This window comes from Capra hircus, chromosome 18 (assembly GCF_001704415.2).
Source record: "Capra hircus breed San Clemente chromosome 18, ASM170441v1, whole genome shotgun sequence".
NCBI lineage: Eukaryota > Metazoa > Chordata > Mammalia > Artiodactyla > Bovidae > Capra > Capra hircus.
In genome coordinates, this window is record NC_030825.1 from 64,949,783 (window position 1) to 64,975,633 (window position 25,851).

General features: G+C 53.3%; 1 protein-coding gene across 1 annotated transcript; it reads right to left on the reverse strand.

Annotated features, from left to right (window-relative positions):
• Positions 1,804-22,466, reverse strand: NLRP13 (NLR family pyrin domain containing 13). Its single transcript, XM_018063246.1, has 11 exons — positions 22,044-22,466; positions 17,161-17,173; positions 15,439-15,513; positions 15,241-15,306; positions 12,216-13,806; positions 9,296-9,463; positions 6,876-7,043; positions 4,605-4,775; positions 3,950-4,120; positions 2,888-3,058; positions 1,804-1,978 (listed from the first exon to the last, which is right to left on the reverse strand). The coding sequence occupies exons 1-11, from the start codon at positions 22,464-22,466 to the stop codon at positions 1,804-1,806; spliced, it is 3,192 nt and encodes a 1,063-aa protein (XP_017918735.1).

The following is a 25,851-nucleotide window of genomic DNA, read 5'->3' on the forward strand; positions in this document are numbered from 1 at the left end:
CTGGTGTATACAGCCTTATTTACAAAGCAGAAGTAGAGACACAGACATTGAGAACAGACATATAGACATAAAGGGGGGGGGGGTAGAGGGGGTGGGAGGAACGGGGAGATTGGAACCGACACATATCCACTATTGATACTACGTATAAAATCGGTGACTAAGGAGAACCCCCTGCACAGCACACAGGACTCTACTCAATACTCTGGCAACCTAAATGGGAAGGTGAAAGTCAAGTCGCTCAGTCGTGTCCGGCTCTTTGTGATCCCATGGACTGTAGCCTACCAGGCTTCTCTGTCCATGGGATTTTCCAGGCAAGAGTATTGGAGTGGGTTGCCATTTCCTTCTCCAGAGGATCTTCCTGACCCAGGGATCGAACCCAGGTCTCCTGCATTGCAGGCAGACGCTTTACCCTCTGAGCCACCTAAATGGAAAGGAAATGCAAAATAGAGGGGATGCAGGTAGCAGACGGCCGATACACTTTGCTGCACAGCACAGCAGAAACTAGCAACACTGTAAAGCAACTAGACCCCAATAAAACCTTTTAACGTGTGTCTTAGTTATGAAGTTGATAATACGAAATCCTCAATGTACAGCTTTTGACCAACTTCTCAAAGTGGGCAAGGTTCCCTGGTATTGAAGAGGATTCCTGCTAAAACATGCTTAGTTTAAGGTCTTTCTCAAAAAAAATAAAAGTAAAACCACAGCTTATCTTTCTGACCTCATCTCCAGGATATTAAACAAGGTGGGAAGCGTTCTAATTAAATGCTCTTCTTTCAAACAAACTCACAGTTGCCAGTGGCAAAAAAAAAATAGAGTCTGGGATGGACATGCATACACGGCTGTGTTTAAAATGGGAAACAAGGCCCTGCTGCAGACGCAGGGAACTCTGCTCAGCATCACGTGGCAGGCTGGATGGGAGGGGAGTCTGGGGGAGAATGGGTATATATATGTGGATGGCTGAGTCCCTTCGCTGTTCACCTGAAACTATCACAACATCGTTCATCGGCTGTACTCCAACACAAAATAAAAAGTTTAAAAATCAAATGCGCTTCTTGCAATGCCCCCAAAGGCCACACAGAGCTCGGTCCAACCTTGGGGCTCCGCACACGTTCCTCTGACTTCCTCGGAGCACATGCCTCCCTCAGCTGCAGTCACTGTCTGTCTTCCCCGCCAGACACACGGTTCATCCCTCCAGCCTCGCCAGGACCCCCCAGACACGCCTTCCCTCACCGCCCTGCTCACCACCACAACCTGGAGCTTCCGTCCCAGCATTCACAGCAGCTAACCCTGCTATCATGGGTCTTGGATTTATCTCCCAAAGACAAACACACACCATGATGAGAAGGCCCAGGACTGTGTGTCACACCAACAGTCACACCCTTGTGCTCGGCCCAAGGTCAGCACTGGGAAGGAAGTCTCTGAGTGAACGTCTGAGCGAGACATGGCAGGCACCAGAATGAGAAAAGTAGGGGACTCACTCCCCAAAGCACCAAGTGCGTAGGACCGCGCTATCCAGTCTGGGGACCCCCAGGCACACGTGGCTGGTTAGTTCAGCCTAAAGACTAAAAAGTCAGCTTGTCCACCACAGGAACCACATTTCAAGCGTCCGGTACATGCACGCCACTAGTGGCTCTGCTACTGGACAACGTGGATGCAGACCACCATGCGTGACGCTGGAAGTTCGCTGGCCCGAACCACCCTAGGAAACTGAACGCCCTGGGAAACTGAACGGTGGGTTTGCTCTAGGACCTCGTCCCATTCATCCCCATCCCGACAGCCACTTCCCCGTGTAGGAGCCAGGGATTACCCGAGTTTCCGCAGCCTGCACGTCGACTTTCTCAAGGGCTTCCACAGTCTGCTGACTCCGTCCGGCCCCAGGTCGTTTCCTAAAAGGTTCAGGTTCTCCAGGCTTTTACTGCTTCCGAGAACACAGGACAGCGGCCGGCAGCAAACAGCCGTCAAACTGCATTTCTCCAGCCTAGAGGTGTCGGGACAGAAGCGTGAAAGATGGCCCTCCAAGACGGAGGGGCTACACACAAAAGGGACTCAGGATTTAGGGGGAAACACGCTACTGAAGGGCTTCCCAGGCGGCGCAGTGGTAAAGAACCCGCCTGCCAACGAGGGAGACACCAGAGACGCGGGCTCGATCCCTGGGTGGGGAAGATCCCCTGGAGAAGGCAATGGCAACCCCCTCCAGTACTCTTGCCTGGAGAATCCCATGGACAGAGGAGCCTGGCGGGCCACAGTCCACGGGGTCGCAAAAGAGCTGGGCCCTGAAGACGCGCACACAGCTCACGTGCTACTGAAGCAGACTTGCTAACACACACCAGACACTTTGCAAGTGTTGGCAGGTAACATTTAATCCACATCCCGATCCTGTAGGAGGCAGGGGATATCTTAAACCCCACCTGACAGATGAGGAAACTGAAGTTTAGCCTGCCCGAACGTGGAGGAAGTAATTTTAGGATAAAGTGGACGTGTTCATTTATAAGGCCCTGAAAAGGACAAAAATAACACGACCATCCCTCATTACACCTTGTCCATCTTATTTCTACATTTCAAATGCAAAAACCTGAAATACTAGCTAGCTGCTAGCAATACAAAGCAAAGGTGACAAGAGGCTGACACATAAATCCACAGGTAACAGACGTATACACAGCTGGTAGACTCACAGGTGCCTGGATGACAAATGCTACAGATACAGAGAGATGGGGACGGAGAGAGGTTGCAGAATCCACCTTTCAGGCAGAACGTGAACTACCACTGAGTCTTGTTCAAAAGTTAATGGCAATTCTTTGGACCTCTTTTGTACCTTTTCTGTAAATTCAATGTATTACCGGACGAAAAGATAACCCCCCCCCAAAAAAAAGAAAAAGCACCGACTCACCCAAGTGTCTGCAACACACAACTCGGACTTTTCAGGACACTGCACAGCTCCCTCACCCCCTCGTCCTGAACGGCATTGTTCCCGACGTCCAGAATCTTCAGGTGACCATTGCGCTTGAGGGCGTAAGCAAGCTCGCAACAGCCCGCCACCGTGAGAGAACAGTGTGACAAGCTGCAAGATGAAAAAAAGAAAATACAAATGAGGGAAAAGCAACCCTTGAACCCTTCCTCTCTGAACCCTTCCTTTCTAAGGAAGAAAGCGACCCCAAAACCAGGCTTCTCCTGAGCCCTGGAAAGAGGAGGGTGCTGGTTAGGAGGTCTGAACGCCTGGGCGCCCCATGTACCCGTGAACGGAAGAAACTAGAAGGAACAGCCTGTCCCCGCCCACCCTCAGGCCATCGACAGGCTCGTCTGTGTTCAGGACTTCTCTCTGCAACACTGACCCCCAGAGCACCCAGACTTTCTTTTTGTTGTTGTTGTTGCTATCAGAGAATATTCCATCCTAAAGGAGATCAGTCCTGGGTGTTTATTGGAAGGACTGATGTTGAAGCTGAAGCTCCAATACTTTGGCCACCTCATGCAAAGAACTGACTCATTTGAAAAAACCCTGATGCTGGGAGGGATTGGGGGCAGGAGGAGAAGGGGACGACAGAGGATGAGATGGCTGGATGGCATCACTGACTCTATGGACGTGAGTCTGAGTGAACTCCGGGAGTTGGTGATGGACAGGGAGGCCTGGCGTGCTGCAGTCCATGGGGTCGCAGAGAGTCGGACGCGACGGGCTGACACTGAGGTCAGGGTGACTGGCACTCACATCAGTTTGAGCAGGCTCTGGGAGTTGGTGATGGCCAGGGAGGCCTGGCGCGCTGCAGTCCATGGGGTCGCAAAGAGTCGGACACGACTGAGAGACTGAACTGCCACCACCACCGACATCCACCCACACATTCCCACCTCCAGCAAAACCAAGAGCCCGCTGGGGACTGGCCACCGGGCCCAGGACTCAGAGCCCAGCTGACCTCAGGCCGAGTGACACACCCCTCCCCGAGGCAGTGGCGGGACTCACTTCAGGCTCTGCAGGGCGCAGTAAGCACGGCCCAGGGCTGCGCACAGAAGCTTCACTCCTCCATCTCCCAGGTTGTTCTTCCTCAGGTTCAGGTGCGTCAGGCTCCGGCTCCGGCGGAGGGCGTCCGACAGGTGCCTACAGCTGGGTGCACCGAGCTGGCACCACCAGAGCCTGTGCAGCCAGAAGCACAGAGATGGGCGCTCAGGACAGCGGCTCGGGGCGACACTGCCCGCCCGCCCCGCAGGGCCTCCCTGAGCCCCATCCCGGACATGCCCGGTACCTGCCTGTCACCCTCTCTCACCCCAGACTGACCCACTCATGGCTGGGTTAAAAAAATAGAAGCATCTTTTGTGTTGCTCTTTTGAGCTTTATACAAATGTGTTAAGTCATTTCAGTCATGTCCGACTGTGTGACCCCATGGACTGCAGCCCGCCAGGCTCTCCTGTCCGTGGGATTCTCCAGGCAAGAACACTGGCGAGGGTTGCCGTTTCCTCCTCCAGGGCATCTTCCCGACCCAGGGATGGAACCCAGGGCTCCTGCACTGGCGGGCAGGTTTTTCACCACCAGCGCCACCTAGGAAGCCCAGGGATGCAAAGGGACCCCCAGGGGCCGCCCCACGAGGGTCCCCCCGGACACCGAGCCGGGAGGGACTCACTCCAGTCTCTGCAGGACGCACGCTGGCCAAGTCAGGGAGCCGCACAGCAGCCGCGCGCCATCGTTTCCCAGCGGGTTCAGTCCCAGGCACAGTCGAGTCAGGCGGGGGGTGCTGGTGAGAAGTGAGGCCAAGGCCTCACAGGCAGCCGCTGACAGGTTCCCTTTCTCCAGCCTGCAGCGGGGGAGACGCGGGGGAGCCCTTTCTGCCCGGCTCCCTTTCTGCTCCCCAACTCTCCGTCCCGGGGCCCAGGGCTGTGCAAAGATCAAGTCAGGTAAAGAAGAGAAGCACCAAGGAGGAGAGTGAGGTGGCAAAGGTAACACCTCTCTACCGCATGACAGTCCTCATATCCTCACAGACGATCTTATGGAACAGGAGGAGGCTCACAAAGCTGTACAAAGTTTAATTATGTCGAATTAGATCATAATGCTTTTCAGGTCTGCTATATTCTTCTGCTTCTCTGTACATTCACTCTAATTCCTGAGAGTTTGAAATTGAACCTCCAACTAAAAATCTTCATTTATCTACTTAAACAACTGTAACATATAATGGAACCATATGTGACTTTGTTCTGTGTTTTCCAAACCTGTTTATATTTTCATAATTTAAAAATTTAAAAAGATAAAATATGTATCAAAAAAATTTTTAATTTAAAAGGAAACCCACAGACTCAGAGAATGAACTTATAGTTTCTAGGGCGGGAGGGTGGGGGAAGGGATAGTTGGGGAGTTTGGGATGGACGTGGGCACACGGCTGTATTTAACATAGAGCACCAACAAGGAGCGGCTGTAAGCACAGGAACTCTGCTCCATGGAAGCCTGGAAGGGAGGGGAGCTTGGGGGAGAACGGATGCATATTCATGTTCTGCTGAGTCTCTTTTCTGTTCACTTGAAACTCACACAACATTGTTTGCTAATCAGCTATACCCCACTACAAAATTAAACGTTTAAAAAAAAAAGATTTATCCATTTCAGTCCTGCTGACCGTTGGGCCAGATCATTCTCGATTGGGGGCCCCCTCCAAGGCTCCGTGGGGCTTCCCACGTGGCTCAGCAGTAAAGAATCCACCTGCCAATTGCAGGAGGCCTGGGTTCAATCCCTGGCTCAGGAAGATCTCCCGCAGGAGGAAATGGCCAATCCACTCCAGTCTTCTCGCCTGGAGAACCACACGGACAGAGGCCGCAGAGAGCAACCAACGTTTGGATGCAACTGAGCACACGCGCTCCAGGGCTCCGGAGGCTCTGATCACAGCTGATCCTGACCCACTAGATGCCAAGAGCAAACTCTCCTCCCCACATGTGAAAACCAAGCCCGGGTCCAGACACTGCCTCACGTCCCTGGCAGGACAAAATCGCCCCTGGGTGAAAAGCAGCCTGTTTGGAGGAGGCTGGCAGAGGCCTGAGGAGGTGAGACGAAAGAGACAAAAGCAGCTGATGGTCAAGACGGCCAAGACAAGGTGAGAGAGAAGCTGGCTGAGAAGGGGCCCCAAGGGGAGAGGGGAGAGGCGGCTGAGACGGGCCCAGAGGGGAGAGGTAGCCGAGCCAGGGCCCTGTGGGGAGGGGTGGCAGAGATGGGGCCTGAGGGGAGAGGGGAGAGGCGGCATGAGGGTGACGAGACCCTTGTAGGGGGTAGGGAGACACAACACGGAGGTCCCCGAGGCGCCCCAGACGCAGCCCCACTGACACCCCCACTCTGCCCTGCAATCCTGCAAGGAAGGGCTTTCTGCCGAAGCAGGGCGACTTACGACAGCTCCTTCAGGGCAGAGGCGGCTGTCCCAGGGGGCTCCCGCAGTCTCTCCAGCTCAGCGTGGGAGAGGTCGTTGTCTGCAAGGCTGAGGAACCTCAGACTCGAGTTCCTGCCGAGTTCCATGAAGAGCTGACGGAAAACCTCAGCGCTCAGGCCACAGGACTCCAACCTACCGGAGAGACCGGGGCGTCCCTGGCGGCTCAGACAGTCAAGGACCCGCCTGCCAATGCAGGAGACCTGGGTTCGATCCTTGGGTCGGGAAGATGCCCTGGAGGAGGAAATGGCAACCCATTCCAGGATTCTTGCCTGGAGAATCCTCAGGGACAGAGGAGGCTGGCGGGCTGCAGTACATGGGGTCAGAAAGAATCGGACACGACCGAAGCAACTTAGCACGCGTGCTCCACCCCCATGCATTCTCCCCCTTTGCTAGCCTTCGCATCCTTTTCCTGCAATGTTGACTCCAGCCCCCCCAGTGAGTCTTCAAACCCACGCGTGATGTTGGGGACAGGCCTGGAACGCAGAGACTCACCACAGATACTTGAGACTGCAGGCCGAGTGCCCCAGCATCCTGAACACGCCTGGGGACACGGAGGCATCCAGGCAGTTGGAGCTCAGGTCCAGGTGGGTCAGGTGATGATTACCGTGAAGCAGAAGGCCAAGTTTCTTCAGACCCTCCACAGGGGACACGGACTTCCAGCTGCAGAGAGACGCAGGGACGGAGCGCTGGAGGGGAGACGCTCCCGCAGCTCATCTTTCCAACACTGCTGCTGCTGCTAAGTCGCTTCAGTCGTGTCCGACTCTGTGCGACCCCATAGATGGCAGCCCACCAGGCTCCCCCGTCCCTGGGATTCTCCAGGCAAGAACACTGGAGTGGGTTGCCATTTCCTTCTCCAATGCATGAAAGTGAAAAGTGAAAGGGAAGTCGCTCAGTCGTGTCCGACTCTTTTCGACCCCATGGGCTGCAGCCCACCAGGCTCCTCCATCCATGGGGTTTTCCAGGCAAGAGCACTGGAGTGGGGTGCCATCGCCTTCTCCAGCACACACACCCAAGCGCCAGGGCGAGGGACTGACACAAGAGGGACCCAGACACTGAGGGGAGTCGCGGGGCTGAACAGCACTCGGTTTCCATTTCTAACTGGACGACAACTGTTTTACCGTGTTGTGTAGTCTCTGCCGTACAGCAACAGGAACCAGCCGCCGGCACGCACAGGCCCCTCCCTCTGAACCCTCCTCCCGCCTCCCGCCCCACCCCACCCGCTAGGTCATTGCAGAGCACCGGGCTGAGCTCCCTGAGCGACGCAGCAGCTTCCCACCAGCTGCCTGTTCATCTACTTTGGTGCGTCTGTGGGCTTCCCAGGTGGCTCAGTGGTAAAGAATCCGCCTGCCAATGCAGGAGATGCAGATTTGATCCCTGGGTTGGGAAGATCCCCTGGAGGAGGAAATGGCAATCCACTCCAGAATTCTTGCCTGGAGAATCTCACAGACAGAGGAGCCTGGCGGGCTGCAGTCCACGGGGTCGCAGTGAGACGGGGGGTGGGGGAGTTGCTGAACTGGCTTCCTTCTGCTTTGGGAGAAGTCCCCATCTCATGAACACTGAAGTCTGTTTCCCCAGGGACTTCCCTGGGGGCCCAGTGTTTAGGATTCTGCCTCTCAGTGCAAGGGGTGTGGGTGCAGTCCCTGGCTGGAGAGCTAAGAACCCACAGGCCTTCCGGCGAAAAAAATTAAAAAAAAAAAACAAAAACAAAACAGAAGCAGTACCGCAACAAATTCAATAAAGACTTTAAAAGTGGTCCACACACACACACACACACAATCTTTAAAAAAAAAACAAAACTTTGTTTCTCCGCCATAACGTAAGCTCCTAACCCTAAGCTCCACGAGGGCAAGAAGTAACTGTTCTGGGACTTCCCTGGTGGTCCAGAGGTTAAGAATTTGCCCGCCTATGTAGGGGACACAGGTTCAATCCCTGACCCAGGAGGATCCCACGCGCTGCAGGGCCACTAAGCCCATGCGCCAGAACTCCTGACGCCCGGGGGGCCTAGAGCCAAATTATGAGAGGGTCGGGTCCCCAGGGGTTCACCGCAGTGCTGTCTGCAATAGCCAGGACACGGAGGCAACCTGGGTGACCAGCGACAGATGCATGGATAAGGAAGGTGTGGCCGTGTATGCAACGGAATGTCACTCAGCCGTAAAAAACAATGCATTTGAGTCAGTTCTAGTGAAATGGATGAACCTAGAGCCTGTTATACAAAGTCAGAAAGAGGAAAACAAATACTGCCTATCAACGCACGTATACGGAATCGAGAAAGATGGTGCGGCTGAACCTATTTGCAGGCCGAGATGGGGATGCAGAGAATTGTGGAAACAGCGGGGGGGGGGGGGGGGGCGAGGAGAGGGAGGGCCGGATAGTGGAGCACCAGCGTGTAAGGGGCCATCGGCTAAGGCTGGGGGCGGCTCACGAGCTGCTGGCGAGCCCCTTCCGCGACGGGGAGCCGGGAGGCAGGAGGCGGATGGGCGTGTAATTATGGCTGATCCCTACACAACTCGGCACAATTAAAACACACACACACACACACACACAAAGGTCAGACTCAAATAAACCGAGTGGAAAGGAAGGGCGCCACGTGCGCGGGAACGCCACACACTAATTCTAGAGCCAAAATTCATGACAGTTACTGAGCTGTTCATGGCTCTGAAGGAATTTGCTCTAGAAAGGGCAAGTCTCTGGCCAGCTTGCCACTTCTTACTCCATCAGATGGCCATTTTTTAAAAAACTTCAGGAGACTCTGCCTAAGTAGGCGCTTCATGACTCTAAGTCCCTTGATTTTATTCTCCTAAGCACCCAGCTCACTTTCTGGCTAATAGATACTTATGACCGTTATCAAAAGATAAAATAAGCTGGGCTATTCTCCAGTTGTGTTCTTCAAATTGTGAGCGTCTCACACTTACGCCAGTTTCTGAAGTCTGCACCGTGGGTTTCCCAGGTTGAGACAGAGTCTCATCATGGAGGCAGTGCTAAGCTTGCTGTTACTCAGGTCCAGCTCGCTCAGGTTCCCGCTGCAAAACACCGAGCAAATATCCTCCCACTGATGCATCTGGAAATCGGCAGCCCTCATCCTTCGTGGGGGAAACAGGAGAGAACACTGATGAGAGTAGGTGAAACCCAACCAACACCCAGAGCGCGACGTACAGGAGGCAGCAAGACATCCTCACAAGGGGCCCTGAACAGGAAAGTGTGCAACCCGAAAAGCAGAGACACCACTTTGCTGACAAAGGTCCGTCTAGTCAAGGCTATGGTTTTTCCAGTAGTTGTGTATGGATGTGAGAGTTGGACTATAAAGAAAGCTGAGCGCTGAAGAATTGATGCTTTTGAACTGTGGTGCTGGACTCTTGAGAGTCCCTGGGACTGCAAGGAGATCCAACCAGTCCATCCTAAAGGACATCAGTTCTGAATATTCATTAGAAGGACTGATGCTGAAGCTGAAACTCCAATACTTTGGCCACCTGATGAGTCAACTCATTGGAAGATATCCTGATGCTGGGAAAGACTGAGGGCAGGAGAAGGGGACGACAGAGGATGAGATGGTTGGATGGCATCATTGACTCAATGAACATGAGTCTGAGTAAACTGTTCAGTTCAGTCACTCAGTCGTGTCCAACTCTTTGCGACCCCATGAATCGCAGCATGCCAGGCCTCCCTGTCCATCACCAACTCCCAGAGTTCACTCAGATTCACGTCCATCAAGTCCGTGATGCCATCCAGCCATCTCATCCTCTGGCGTCCCCTTCTCCTCCTGCCCCCAATCCCTCCCAGCATCAGAGTCTTTTCCAATGAGTCAACTCTTTGCATGAGGTGGCCAAAGTACTGGAGTTTCAGCTTCAGCATCATTCCTTCCAAAGAAATCCCAGGGCTGATCTCCTTCAGAATGGACTGGTTGGATCTCCTTGCAGTCCAAGGGACTCTCAAGAGTCTTCTCCAACACCACAGTTTAAAAGCATCAATTCTTTGGTGCTCAGCCTTCTTCACAGTCCAACTCTCACATCCAGACATGACCACAGGAAAAACCATAGCCTTGACTAGACGGACCTTAGACGGCACAGTAATGTCTCTGCTTTTGAATATGCTATCTAGGTTGGTCATAACTTTCCTTCCAAGGAGTAAGCTCTGGGGGATAGTAAAGGACAAGGAAGCCTGGCATGCTGCAGTCCATGCGGTCGCAAAGAGTTGGACAGGCTATGGCTTAGCAGCTGAGCAACAGTAATACTGATACAGCGTTTAAAACCACTGAGGGGGAAAAAAGCCAGTAAGAAGCTGTGCTGTAGAGAAGCAAGAAATAATCTCAACATCAGAAGATCTTCACTTCAGAGAGGTCTGAAACTTCCTTACACCTTAGGATGATCACGCATAAAGTGAGGGATGATGCTGTGGCTGTTAATTCTCATAAGTTGAGATTACTTTTGGAAAGTCACCTGTGGTAAAAGCACTTACATGACCCATTACTGAACATCACCAAAATAGTCACCTATTGAAATTTTAGGGATTCCAGGACAGGACAAATGATCACCAGTAAGTATCAGTTCAGTCGCTCAGTCACACCCGACTCTTTGCGACCCCATGGACTGCAGCATGCCAGGCCTCCCTGTCCATCACCAACTCCCAGAACTTGGTGAAACTCATGTCCATCAATCAGTGATACCATCCAACCATCTCATTCTGTTGCCCCTTTCTCCTCCTGCCGTCACACCCCCAAACCAAGCACCTTATTGATATCACAGGTCAACACAAAGAAATTAAGCTGCTCAGCATTTCAACGTCTTCACTCAAAACTGAACTGCTGCTTCTCGAAAATTTGAGGGTTAAACAGGAAAGGGTTTGATAACATATACAGCAACTCCTGTTTCAAGATAATTTAGAAAACATTTCTGGGGCCTGAATTTAGGAGAACAGCTAAGCTTCCTTATCATCCAGCCAGGAAGCCAGAAGTGTCAGGGACAGGATAAAAAAAGGTCACAGGAGAAGAACCAGATGAAACTCAAATATTTTAAAATATTATTCTTTCAGGAGGACAAACTCAGAGAAAGCTTTAAGACTTTGGTGACGCCACTGGCCCCACTGTGGCTCCAACACAGGCTCAGAGGAGAGCCACAGGGCATTTTATGGACGGTCTGGAGCTCTGAAATAGAGCTGGGCACTGACCTGGGCCGGGCTACTTCAGAGCCACAGGGACTAAGGGAACTGTGCTTTCTTATCTCTGAGAGACAATAGCAGACCCCCCTCCACTGAGTTTCGGGCACCAGTTTGACACAGTAGATATCATCTCTTGATGCCTGGTACATAAACCTGCAACATGCAGGGTCTGAGATACAAAAATTACCCCTGAGTAAATGAGTTAAGAACCCAGGGAATCCTACAGAAAACCTCCAGGAAAAAGCGCTCACAGACTGGAGCTGATCTAGGATGCTTGGTCAGTCCTAAAAGAAATCAGTCCTGAATATTCACTGGAAGGACTGATGAAGCTGAAGCTCCAGTCCTTTGGCCACATGATGCGAAGAGCTGACTCACTGGAAAAGACCCTGATGCTGGAAGGGACTGGGGGCAGGAGGAGAAGGGGACGACAGAGGAGGAGATGGTTGGATGGCATCCCCGACTCGGTGGGCATGAGTTTGAGCAAGCTCCGGGAGATGGTGAAGGACAGAGGAGCCTGGCGTGGTGGGGTCTCAAAGAGCCGGGCATGACTCAACAAGCAAACAGCAAACCACGGATAACACAACAGCAGACCAGACCCCCCTCGTTTCCTGGAAGAACGTGGGCAGAGCCTGCGAAGGGGAGCCAAAGTCAGGTAAGGAGGGGGGCCTCCGCAGCACTCACTCCGGAGTTCCCAGGCCGGAAGTCCTCTTCTTTTCCAGGTCGCGGCTGACCGAGAGCCTCAGCTTTCGTAACTTCTGACAGTGCTTGAGGCAAAAGGAAGAAACCCGGAGGTGTTCGCAGCCCTGAATGTCCAGATCGGCCTCCGGGAGGTGATTCAAAACCCGCCGGGCCAAGTTTTCGTCCTGGGTCTCATGCAGGCACTGGAAGAGCCAGAGGAAGTCAAAGTGCGCGGAGACGGCGCCGCACCTCTCCAGCTCCTCCGCCCAGTCCAACAGCTCGTCCGCCGCCCCGGGGGACATCTGGCAACCCAAGGCCTCTTCCAGTTGCCCGGCCAGGTCTGCTCCTAAGAGGCCGAAGAAAAAGCGCACCGTCTGACGCCAGTAGGGGTTGGCGTCGGCGAAGGCGTGGTTCAGCCACAGCCTCATCTCCTGATGCCGGGGGACCCCGCCCAGCGAGCCTTGGGACCCCCGGAGCACGTAGAACAAGGCCCCGAAGAACTCCTGGAAGCTCCGGTGAGCAAACGTCACGCAGTGCTCACAATCGCTGACCCTTCGGAGAATCTGCAGCCTCAGCAGACCGTCGATGAAAGGGGCCTCCAGGCGCCGGCGCTCCAGGGCGTCTCCCGCAAAGGTGAAGGCGGCCAGCCACAGCCCCTCGGCGGCCAGCGAGCAGACGGCCCTCCACTGTCCGGCCGAGCTGCCGGCCCGCAGACCCGGCTCCGCCTCCGCGAGGAGGCTGCAGAAGAGGCGGGCGTAGAGGCTGGTGGGGGTGGGCGCGCCCGGCGCCGGTGCCGAGGCCGGGCCGGCGGCCAGCTGCCGCTTGAGGCCGGCGCACACGGCCCAGCACGCCAGCGGCGCGGCGCACGAGCGGACCAGGGTCTCCGACCCGCGCATCCGGCGCCAGGCCTCGTCGGCCACGTCCGGGTCCCCCAGGAACCTCCGGAGATACTCCCGGCGGTCCCCTTCGGTGAAGCCCGGGATGCCCACACGGCACGGGCTGAGCAGCAGCCTCCGGAGGGCGCGGCCCCCAGGGGGCCCGGCGGTGACGAGCAAGGTCGCCTCGGGGACCAGCTCCTTCTTCAGCAGGCGGACCAGGATGCTGGCCGCCGGGAGCTCCTGGTACCAGTCGTCGCTGGGCTGGCTGGCGGAGCCGTCGGAGCCCAGGAGCACCTCTTCCGCGCCGTCGATGACGAACAGCAGCCGCTCCGGGTGCGCCCTGAGCTCTTCCACGGGGACCTGCGAGTCCGGCCAGTCCAGGGCCAGCAGGCCGGCGAAACTGGTGTCGCCGAGCTCGGCCAGCCGGTGGCCGCTGATGTAGAAAACGTAGGAGAAGCGGCCCCGGAAGAGGACGCCCTCCGCCCAGTGCAGCACCAGCTTGGTGGCCAGGGTGGTCTTGCCCACGCCAGCCGCGCCCTCGAGCAGCACGGTGAGGGGCGGCGCCCCGGGCCCCCGCGGGTGCAGGAGGCCCCGCAGCTCCTCGTGCTCCCGCTGCGTCACGTCCCGCAGGTAGATGTGGTCCTCGGGCCAGGGCGTGCGGTCCCACAGGGCCAGGATCCGGGTCCTCAGCCTCTCCCTGTATCTTCTTCTGTGGGCTGAAAGGGAAGGGAGGCGACACAGACGGCCCAGAGGCGCCTGAGATGATGCTCAGCATCGCTAAGGACCAAAGAAACGCAAGTGGCAGGTCGGAACTACAGGGTGGTGGGAGCCAGGTTTGGGCGGAGAATGGATACAGGTATAGTAGGCTGAGTCCCTTCGCGGTCCACTTAAAACTGTTACAGCATTGTTAATCCGCTGTGGTCGCTCTAGAGTTGCTAAGTCGTGTCTGACTCTTTGCAACCCCGTGGACTGTCGCCCACCAGGCTCCTCTGTCCAGGGGATTCTCCAGGCAAGAATACTGGAGTGGGTTGCCATTTCCTTCTCCAGGGGATCGTCCACACCCAGGGATCGAACCCTAGTCTCCTGCACTGGTGGGCAGATTCTTTACCCCGGAGCCAGAGGGGAAGCTGTACTCCAATATGAAACGAAAAACTTAAAAAAAAAAAAACAACCTACAATGAGGTATCACCTCACACTGGTCAGAACAGCCATCATAAAGTCCACGAGAAATAAAGGCTGGAGAGGGTGTGGAGACAAGGGAGCCCTCCTGCACTGTGGGCGGGGAATGGAGACTGGTGCAGCCACTAAGGAGAAGAGTGTGCAGGTTCCTTTAAAAAAAAAAAAAAACTACCGCATGCCCGCTTCCGGTCATATATCTGAAGAAAGCCACAGTCAGAAAAGACACAGGCATCCCAGCGTTCACAGCAGCGCTATTTACAACAGCCAGGATGCGGAAGCACCCTAGACGTCCATTGACAGACAAATGGATAACAAAGACCCAGAGCGTGTGTGCGTGTGTGTGCACGTGTGTAGTGGACTATTACTCAGCTATAAAAAGAATACAAAGCCACCTGCAGCAATATGGAATGGGCTTGGACACCGCTTTACTAAATGAACTAAGTCAGACCTACATACAATATCATTCATGTGTGACATCTCAAAAATTCAAACTAGTGACTATAACAGAAAAGACTCACAGACACAGAGAACAAACTTGTGGTTGCCCGTTGGGGGAGGGGAGGGGCAATATAGGGGGTGGGGGAGGGGAGGCACGAACTACTGTTCCTAAGACAGGCTACAAGGATGCTGTGTACCACACGGGGAATATAGCTAATAATTTTTTTCAAAAAAAACTGTAAATACAATGCAACCTGTTACAATTGTGTAAAAAATAAAATACAGCTACCTATCACTGCAGCGCAAAGTCCAGAGGCGGACACTGTACCTAACCCCTCAGAGGGGACCCGGTGAGAACATCCGGCTAATGGTGACCTGTTGGCTCTTCCAGGCTTGATCGGAAGGTCAGGTCGGCTAGTTTCTGGCGCACTGTAACTGGAACGCAATTTCAAGGCAGGGGCAAAAGTAGAACGCGTGGAATGCATGTTCCACCGAGCAGCTTGTCTGCGATCATCGCGAAGTAGTCTACAAACCTGTCTCTTCCAGCGCCGCTGGCTCTTCCTGGTTTGGGTCTTGGAGTCTGCACACCTGTGACATTTCTGAAATGAAACAGTGAGGTTGGGATGCTGAGATTCTGCCCAGCTGGAAAACAAGCTCAGAACCACGGGTGATCTCAGCAGAACCAACCGTTTCTCTGCCAGACGTGGGATTAAAGAGACTGAACGTCATACCTTCCAGCTTATCAACCTGACCACACTGGAGACATGCTCCTTTGCAAAGCCGCAGCTCATGTTGAAAGCGCACCCCTGTGGACACAGGGACAGGGGAGGAGAGGGGGAGACGCACGGAGAGAGTAACACGGAAACGTCCATTCCCGTGCTCAAAAAAAGACAGCCAGGGGAATTTGCTGCCTGGCTCAGGAGACTCAGAGGGGTGGGGTGGGCGGGGAGATGGGAGGGAGCTGCAAGAGGGAGGGGCATGTGTATACCTGTGACCGATTCATGTTGAGGTTTGACAGAAAACAAGTCTGTAAAGTAATTATCTTTCAATTAAATTTTTTTTAATTATTAAAAAAAATACCACTTCCTGGGGCCCTGGATGCAGCCAGCACCCCCCACCTGGTCTGGAATGCTCCCCGCCCCAACCCGCCACCCTCGCCATTTCCGCTTGGCTCGCTCCATCCCCTCGGAGTCTGCTCACATCTTGGCCCCTGGCGACCTGGGTGGACCTACAGTGTGTCAGAGTGTGGTAAGTCAGAAAGAGAAATACACATTGTTTATGAATTACATATATGTGGAGTCTGAAAAAATTGGCAGAGATGATCTTAATTATAAAGCAGAAATAGAAACACAACACAGACGAGAAGAAGAAGCCTACGGACACCAAGAGGGGCGGGGGTGGGTGGCTGGGAGACGGGGACACACACTGTGGAGGCTGCGCGTAAACAGGCGCCTAGTGAGAACCTGCCGGCCCGCAGGGAGCTCCGCTCAGCGCTCGCGGCGACCGAGGGGAGTCCAAGAGGGTCTAGGTGCACAGACGGCTGCCTCGCCCTGCTGCGCAGCAGAAACCGACAGCACTGTAAGCAGCTATACTCCCAGAAAGACGATTTTAAAAAGAAAAGAAAAATATCTGGCCCCCACCAACTGTAAAAGCAAAAAAAAAAAAAGGTAGTTGGTGGTCCTGTTAAGAATGCACCACGCGCCTTCCCCGGCCCCTGCTCGCCCTCCCCTCCCCTCCCCAGCCCTTCCCCTTCTTTCCTCTACCCTGCATCGCTCACCGTCTACCGGGTTCTGTAATGTACTGCTCCATCACGCCCGTCACCAGCTCCCACACTGGAGCAGGAGACAGCTAAACACCCACCATACACGGACGCAGCCACCCCACACCCAAGCGCAGACCCAGAGAACCCAAAACTTTAAGGACGCCCGCACCACGACGGTCACAGCGGCACCAGGTCCAACAGCCAAGACGCAGAAGCAACCTGAGTGCAGAGGACAGAGGGCTGGACAAAGGAGGGGGGCGCACGGACGGAAGGCAGTGTCCGCCCGCCGCAAGAACGGGCGAGAGACGCCACGCTCAGCCGCGGGGAAGCGAAGCGGCGACCACACGGAGCGAGGCCAGGAGAAGAGGAAAGACAAGCGCCACGTAACACCACTGAGAGCTGGAATCTCAACGTGGATACACATGACCTTGCTTAGGAAACGGAAACAGCCTCACAAACGACGGCTACCAAAGGGAAAGGTGTGCAGCAGGGAGGGATCGGCAGGCAAGAGAACACAGACTCACTACTATTTATAAAAGAATCCGCAAGGACCCACTGCGGAGCACGAGGAACCCCACTCAACACTGTATATACGGGAGAGAACCAGAAAAGAGCACATATGTCTATGTATAAATGAACTAAGTTTCTGTACACCAAAAAAAAAAAAAAATCCCACACCATCATAACTCACCTATATACTCCAACTGAAAATAAACATGGAGGGAGGGAGAGAAAAAGACAGAAGAGCCGCTGACCCTGTCCCCTCAGGCCTTGGGGACCCGGGCTGGTGTCGCAGCCCTGGGGCCTGAGCAGGCTCGGGTCCCCAGGCGGGAAGGGGCTGAGGGCGCCGGGCAGGCTGTGCCTGCAGTGAGCACCACCCCCCCCTCCCCGGACCTGGCCTTCCCGTTCCCGGCAGCCTGAGCCCACCCTCTCCAGACCCAGGGGTCTCTCCCGCCGCAGAGGCAAGCCCAGCGCCCCCAAAGGGCCGTGCGGTCTCTGGGCTGGAGGCGCTTCGCAAAGTCCCGGGGGCTCCGTGTGTCCTGGGGGTGGGGTTCAGCCTCCTCCCTTAGGGTCCCCGCCTGAGGACAGCTCCCTCTGCAGAGCGGTGTGGCAGGAACTGGGGTGTGTCTGGGGATCAAAGGTAAGGAGAAGGACACACAGGCCTTAGGTGTCTCCATTCTAATTAACACCCCAGGAACAGGACTCGCCCGGAGGCTCTGGTTGCCCAGGTAACCGGAGTTGGGCAGGAAGAAATGCTGCCGCCCTGTGGCCATTCCCTGTAACAACCCCTTGAAAACCGGTGTTGATGGGCCGACTATTCACCAGGCCTGCGGGGCTGGAAATGACACCTGCCCTCAAGAAATGATCCCGAGGTAAGTCACCGGGAGAGAATTCATAACAGGGCTGATTAGAAGATAAAAAGCCCATGGAAAGAGACTCTGCATCACTAATTATTCAAGCAACGCAAATCAAAACACATGATGTTATCAGTCCCACTGCTCAGAATGGCCATCCTCCAAAAGATTTTGGAAAGATTAAGTGTCGCACAGGGGGCGACGGGAGCATGGAATCCTCCCACAGTGTAGGCCGGATGTAGGAAGGAAAACAGCGAGGAGATTTCTTAATACACTAAACATGGAGTTACCACATCTAAGCCCACACCTTGGCTTAGATCCACAGAAAATCATGATTTGAAATGATACGTGCACCCCTGTTTTCAGGGCAGCACTCTTCATAATACCCTAGGCAGAGCCTTGGCCAAAACATCCACTGACAGAAAAATGAGTGCCTGGTCCATCCACACACCGGAACACACTCAGCCATCACAAAGAGCGGGGGAAAATGCTTCTGTGAGCAGCATGGATGGAGTGAGAGATGACCGCACTAAGCGAAGCCAGGGAGAGAGACCACGTACAGGAGAGAGCCATCACTTCATACCAGTGAACTCATTTACAAACAGACTCACAGACTTAGGAAACCAACTTGTGATTATTAAGGGAAAAAGGGAGGGGAAGGGAGACGTTAAGAGGCTGGGATTAACAGACACACATTTCTTATCCTACTGTTAGCCCAGGGAAATCTACTGAACACACTGTCATAACATACATGGGAAGAGAAGAAAAAGATACACACGCATGTATACCTCAGTCATGGTCCTGCTCGCCTGAAACAAACACATCGGAAATCAACGCTGCTCCAATAGAAATTAAAAATTATATTACCAAAAGGAGAAAAAAGTTGCGCGTGGGAAAATGCTGCCACCTTGTGGTCTCTTTTGGTAACTACAGTGGAAAAACCTGCGCTCATGGGCAATTGACCCTGATAGCTCAGCTGGGAAAGAATCCACCTGCAATGCCTGACACCCCGGTTCAATTCCTGGGTCGGGAAGATCCGCTGGAGAAGGGGCTAGGCTACCCACTCCAGTATTCCTGGGCTTCCCTTGTGGCTCAGCTGGTAAAGAATCCGCCGGCAATGCGGGAGACCTGGGTTTGATCCCTGGGTTGGGAAGATCCCCTGGAGAAGGGAAAGGCTACCCATTTCAGTATTCTGGCCTGGAGAATTCCATGGAGTATATAGTCCATGGGGTCGCAAACAGTCAGACACAACTGAACGACTTTCACTTCACTTCATGGGCACTTAATATCACCAAGCCTGCAAGGATGGATGGAAAGAAACAAAAATGTCCTTGGGTAGGTCTGGGGAAAGAATTCAAAACGGAGTAGACGTTTAACAGGCAAATTTCAAGAGGTTAGTTTTACTCACACTGCTTTTTAAAAATCACATGAAAAAGCTTTCAACATCGCTAAAGCTTTAGAGCAATGCAAACCAGAACTGAAAGGCGGTCATCGCCTCACACTGGTCAGAGCGGCCTTTGTCAAAAAGTCCACAAACAATAAATGCTGGAGAGGGTGTGGAGAAAAGGAAGCCTCCTGCACTGACGTTGGGAAATTGGTAACAGCCAGGAGGGAGGACTAAGTGGAGGGTCATTAAACAAGTGAAAAGAGAATGAAGTTAGGACGCTTCCGAACCCCAGACAGGAAAAGAAACCCCAAATCGATTGAAGACCTCCATGGGGGCACGACTGCTCTCAACCTCTTGGGCAAAGTATAGGCAGAGCGAGTTTCCACGTTAACCACAGGCAGGGCTTTTGGGCCCAACTCAGAAAAATGAAAAAGAAAACTCAGTGAAAGGGAAGAGCATTTGCACAGCTAGGAAAAGCCATAAAGAAACAGACAAGCCTCAGAATGAGAAAAAAAAAAAAAAACCTTTCAAATGAAGATACACACAAGAAACTCATCTCTGAAGCATGCAAACAGCTCATGCAGAGCAAATCCGAAAATACGAACCAAACAACCTAATGGGAAAATGAGCCAAAGACCTAAATGGACATGTCTCCAAGGAAGGCATCCAGGTGGCCATACAGCACGTGAAAAGATTCTCGGCATCACTGTTAGAGAAATGCCCATCAAAACGGCAATAAGGTGCCATCAGCCCACCCCTCAGAACGGCCATCCTTGAAAGACCTGCAAAGATAATGGCTGCGGAGGGCGGGGGAACAGGGACGACTCCTGCTCTGTGGGCGGGGAGGGACGTGGGTGGGTGCGGCCACCAAGGAAAGCAGTATGGAGATTCCTTAAAACACTAGGCGCCTTACCGTCTGAGCCACCAGGGAACTCTAAGCACAGACTAACCGCCTGATCCGGCAACCCCACCCTTTGCCTTAGGTCCGGAGAAAATCAGTTTAAAACGACACAGGCAACTCAATCTTCAGGGCAGGACTGTTCGCAATATACGAGACACAGCGTCAGAGCAGAGTGTCCATCGGTAGAGAAATGAAGAGGAGGGGGCCACCGACGCCCTGGAAGACACGCAGCCGTCGAAAAAGAACGGAAAGTGCCAACGCAGCTGCATGGATGGACCGAGAGATTTACCACACGGCGCGAAGCCAGAGAGGGAGAAGGGCCGCTCTTACAGACAGAAGCGATAATGCACACTGATGAACTCATTTAGAGGCAGAAACAGACTCAGACTAAAAGAGCAACTCATGATTATAAGTCCAGGGGGAAGGATACATTAAGAGCTTGGTTAACAGACACGCACTGCTGCTGCCGCTAAGTCGCTTCAGTCGCGTCCGACTCGGTGCGACCCCATAGACGGCAGCCCACCAGGCTCCCCCGTCCCTGGGAGTCTCCAGGCAAGAACACTGGAGTGGGTTGCCATTTCCTTCCCCAATGCATGAAAGGGAAAAGGGAAAGTGAAGTCGCTCAGTCGTGTCCGACTCTTAGCGACCCCATGGACTGCAGCCCACCAGGCTCCTCCGTCCATGGGATTTTCCAGGCAAGAGGACTGGAGTGGGGTGCCATTGCCCTCTCCAAATATACACGCTAGTATATATCAAACAGATAATTTTTAAAAACCTACTGAATAGCACAGGGAAGTCTATCGAACACACTGTGATAACCTAAATGGGAATACTCCAGGAAGAATATATAAGCGTCTAGGTATAGCTGAAGCAATTTCCTGTAAACCTAAAGCAAACAGAACATGGGGAATCTACTGGACTCCAGTAGAAACTAAAAACTGAATTAAGTAGCGCATGAGGAAATGCTGCCGCCTTGTGGCCACTTTTGGTAACACCTGAAAAACCTCTGCGGATGGGCACTTACCATTCACCTGGCCTCCCGGCGGTAAGGAAAAAACACCCATGATCAACAAACGTCCAGGAGTAAGTCCAGGAAAAAGAATTCAAAGCAGGGCAGACGGTGAAGAAGCCAATTTCCAAGTTTACTCCTACTGGTTTTTTTAAGTACATTGTAACCTTGAAAGCAATTATACTCCAATTTTTAAAAAGAGAGAAACACTCCACTTTGCTAAATATTTCAGAAATTCTAATCAAAACTACAATGAGCTATCAGCTCACATCAGTCAGAATGGCTATGGAAAAGTCTACAAGCAATAAATGTTGGAGGGCGTGTAGGGAACATTGATGTGCGTGGTAAGTCACTCAGGCGTGTCGGACTCTGTGAGACCCTGTGGACCGCAGCCCACGGGATTTCCCCGGCAAGAATATTGGGTAGGTTGCAATTTCCTTCTTCAGGGGATCGTCCCAGACTAGGGATTGAACCTGAATCTCCTGTGTCTCCTGCATTGGCAGGTGAATTCTTTACCACTGAGCCACTGGGGAAACTCAAATAACTAAATAAGCTTTTAAAAAAAAAAGAAAGAAAAGAAAAGCAGGGCTCCCCTGTGTGGCCCAATGGCTACAAATCTGCCTTGCAACGCAGGAGACACCAGTTCAATCCCTGGTCCGGGAAGATCCCACAGGCTGCGGCGCAAATGCAGTCCTGCTCAACTCCTGCACCGGTGCTCTGGAGGCCGGGGGAGCCCGCGTGCACCTCGGCCCGTGCTCGGAAGCCAGAGACGCCCCGCTGACTGCAACTAGAGAAAGCCCGGGCGCAGCAGTGACGACGGAGCACAGCCAAGAATGAGTAAGAAGTGAAGGTTTTTGAAACGAAAGCTGTCTAGTAACAGAGCTGAACTTTCAGTTCCCTCCTGGTGCTTTCTTTCCATCACCACCCGCTCCCGGGCCCGGGCGCCGGACTCCCACAGCCCGTCAGGGAGGCTGCCGCTCAGGGGGGACCCGCAGTCAGGGAGGACCCCACAAACGCCCGGCAGCGCGCCCGCCGCCCGCTCACCGTGCAGCTCTGCTCGCAGCCGCTCGCACAGCGAGCTCAGCCGCAGGTCCTCAAAGACGCGGAGGGCCGCCTCCCACGTCCGCCTCCCGGGGTAGCGCTCCTCCAGCAGGCAGAGCAGGTCGGCGGGGCCCGCGGCTCTCAGGTCTGCCCAGGGGATCCTGCGGGCGCCCGCCGGCAGCAGCTCCGGGCACTGCAGGCCGAGTTTGAAGTCCTCCAGCTGCCAGGGATCCAAGCGCCTCAGGTGGGACAGCAGCTGGGCACGGGCACCATCGTGCCCAGAAATGCCGGCAGGGGAAGCCATCGGCCCGGGAGCGAGGTCTCCAGCCGCAGCAGGAACAGCTCCTGCGGAAACAGACAGCGGAGGCCGGGCACCGCGACTGTCACCCGCCTCGCGCAGCCGGATCCAGCCACGCGCCGTTTGCTCCGCGCAGCCCGCCTGCCTTGTTTTGCTGCGTTTACTGACCTCTCCCTTCCACAAGCAGGGCTTCCCAGGGGCCTCAGCCGTAAAGAATCCGCCTCCCAATGCAGGAGACCCGGGTTCCACCCCTGGGTCGGCAAGATCCGTGGAGGAGGAAACGGTAACCGCCCCCCCCCCCAGCATTTTTGTGGGAAATCTCATGGACAGAGGAGCCTGACGGGCTACAGTCCATGGGGTCGCACAGAGTCAGAAACTACTGAGCAATTAACACTTCCATTTTTTCCTTCCTTTTTAAGGCTAAGAGCCTATTGTATCGCTATGTATCTCCCAGACTAAGTGCAAATCATGCAGAAGGAATTAGTTTGGGGATGTGCCCTACAGCAAAGGGCCCCCAGTCATCAATACGCTTTTGTACCCTGAAAATTGTAGGAGGGTCCGCCTCAAGTTAAATGTTCCCGCCACACACACAGACCCTGCAAAAAACTTCTGGAGGTTCTGGCTACGTCTCCCCTTGTCTGTGTTCACACTCATTAAGCTGCTTGTTAAATGTTTGCGTGCTGTGGGTTGGTGTTTTTTCTTTTTTTTTTCGTATTTAATTATACCTCAATATAGCTGGGTTTTTTCCCCCCTTACCTTTAAATCCATCTCAACAAAGCTGTTTAAAAAAAGAAAAGAAATAAAAAGCCAGTGTAAGAAGACCTCACTCACCAAGCTGTCTCCTCAGCTCTTGCAAGTTTCTGGAACGCAGACGCCCCACCCCTCCCCAGCCCGCGATTAGCCCGGGGCCCTCCAGCTCCTATCAGGTCTGTCCGCGGCTGTCCCGCCCCCTCCGCCGCAGCCGCGTCTCCCGAGAGGTGGAGAAGCCACCTGCCACAGGTGATCCAGGAGCCCTTCTCTTCCAGGTGTAAGTCGCCCTGGCTAGGAGAGGGACGCAGAGATGGGGTTCTAATTAAAACCCAGCTGATGTAAATGAAATCTCCCCCATTGGCCGGAGGCCACTGGTGTGAATACTGTCCTAGAGTGGGGCCGTGAAGAAGGCTGAGCGCCGAAGAATTGATGCTTTTGAGCTGTGCTGTTGGAGAAGACTCTTGAGAGTCCCCTGGACTGCAAGGAGATCCAACCAGTCCATCCTAAAGGAGATCAGTCCTGAATATTCATTGGAAGGACTGATGAAGCTGAAGCTCCAATCCTTTGGCCACCTGATAAGAACGCACTCATTGGAAAAGAGCCTGATGCTGGGAAAGACTGAAGGCAGGAGGAGAAGGGGACAACAGAGGATGAGATGGCTGGATGGCATCACTGACTGGATGGACATGAGTTTGAGTAGACTCCCGGAGTTGGTGATGGACAGGGAGGCCTGGTGTGCTGCAGTCCATGGGGTCGCAAAGTCGGACACAACTTAGCAGCTGGAAAACAACAACCGTCTTCAGGGCGGGGGTGTGTCCAGAGGTCTTAACAGGATGATGAGAGAGGAGACGAATAAAGAGTCTGTGAGGCTCCGACAGAGGAAGCAGACTGCTGGTCGCCAAGGGAGAGGCTGGGGAGGACTGGGGCTGTGGAGTAGCGGATGTGAACGATTATAGAGGGGGGATAAGGTCCTACCGCAGAGCTCAGGGCACTGTGTCCAGCTTCCCAGGATAACCCCTCATGGAAAAGACTACTGAAAAGGATGTACGTGTCTGCGTGTAACTGAACCACTTTGCTGTACAGGAGAAAGGAACACAGCATTGTATATCGACTACACTTCAATAAAACAAAAATTTAAAAAAGCGTCTGTGAGGTCTGAAAATCACAACCACATCTGGAACCATTTCTTCTCCCAACGCCAGGAAAACCACCCGTGAACCAGAAACACGGAGGCTTTTCCACTGAAGGCAGGATGGAGGCAGCTTAGTCTTTATACCACCACTATTTACTATTGTATTAACAATTAAATTAGTGATTTTTAACTAACCATTTAAACTCATTTAACTCACCCCTGGAGGGAAGTAGGCTTCTCGACTCCTTCCTGTCATAAACATCTCCCAAAGCAGAAGGAAAATGCACTTGGTCCGCCCCACCATCCACCTTCCCCCCCCCCCACCCTGCCGCCCTTTCTTTTAAATTTTTTTAAAGTCTGAAAGTAGGATAGCACATTTACAGTAGGCTTGAGAAACTCAGAACAGAGTTACATAAAATTCCACTATCGCAATTTTTTTTAAGTAGATAAATTAAGATTTCTAGTTGGAGTTTCAATATTGAACTCTTAGAAATCAATATTATGAATAGACAGAAAGTAGAAGGGTATGTGTGTGTAATGTTAAGTCGCTTCAGTCGTGTCCGACTCTGCAACCCGATGGGCTGTAGCCCGCAAGGCTCCTCTGTCATGGGATTCTCCAGGCAAGAGTGCTGGAGCGGGCTGCCATTTCCTACTCGAGGGATCCTCCTGACCCAGGGATCAAAGCTGCACCTCCTGCAGCCCCTGCTTTGCAGACTCCTTCCCACTGAGCCACGGGGAAAGCCCATAGAAAGATCTGTAGCCCTAAACGCACTATGAACCAATTCAGCAACTAAGATTGACACAGCTTTCACACACAGCAGGGAATAAACTCTATTCACATTCCCATGGAGTGTGCACTAGGAGACACTGGAACATGTTGTTGCTCGGTCGCTCAGTCGTGTCCGACTCTTTGCGACCCTCTGAACCGCAGCACACTAGGCCTCCCTGTCCATCACCATCTCCCGGAGTTCACTCAGACTCATATCCATCGAGTCCGTGATGGCATCCAGCCATCTCATCCTCTGTCGTCCCCTTCTCCTCCCGCCTTCAATCTTTCCCAACGTCAGGGTCTTTTTTGATGAGTCAGCTCTTCGCATCAGGTGGGCAAAGGATTGGAGTTTCAGCTTTAGTCCTTCCAAGGAATATTCAGGGTTGATTTCCTTTAGGACTGAACATATCCAGGTGAAAAAATGTCACGGTCTAAAGGTTTTGAAAGCATACAAAGTCTGTGCACTTGTCACTGTGGAATTATGTTAGAAATCAATACCAAAGGATATTTGAGAATAACCCATATGTGCCCTGCCTTCCACCTTTAATAGGCTGAGGATCCAGGCAATGGGCAATCGTAATTAGTTTTAAATTTAGCAATGAGGAAGCAATTAGAGCAAGGCGTAAGGCCTGGAAAAGAACAGGTGAAGTGTATATGCAGATTCTTGATTACATATTGGAAAACCCAACAGATTTTGTGGAAAAGCTATGACCAAGATGTGTGTGTGTGATTTTCTGACA

Bases quoted from the DNA above. Each gene is read 5' to 3' on its own strand.
- NLRP13 (XM_018063246.1), bottom strand. From the start codon at position 22,466: ATGGCTTCCCCTGCCGGCATTTCTGGGCACGATGGTGCCCGTGCCCAG. The intron at 9,464-12,215 runs GTGAGTGCTGCG...TCCCCCACGAAG, and splicing joins TCCGGCCTGGGAACTCCGGA to GATGAGGGCTGCCGATTTCC. The intron at 4,121-4,604 runs GTGAGTCCCTCC...CTGGCTGCACAG, and splicing joins TGCGTCCTGCAGAGACTGGA to GCTCTGGTGGTGCCAGCTCG.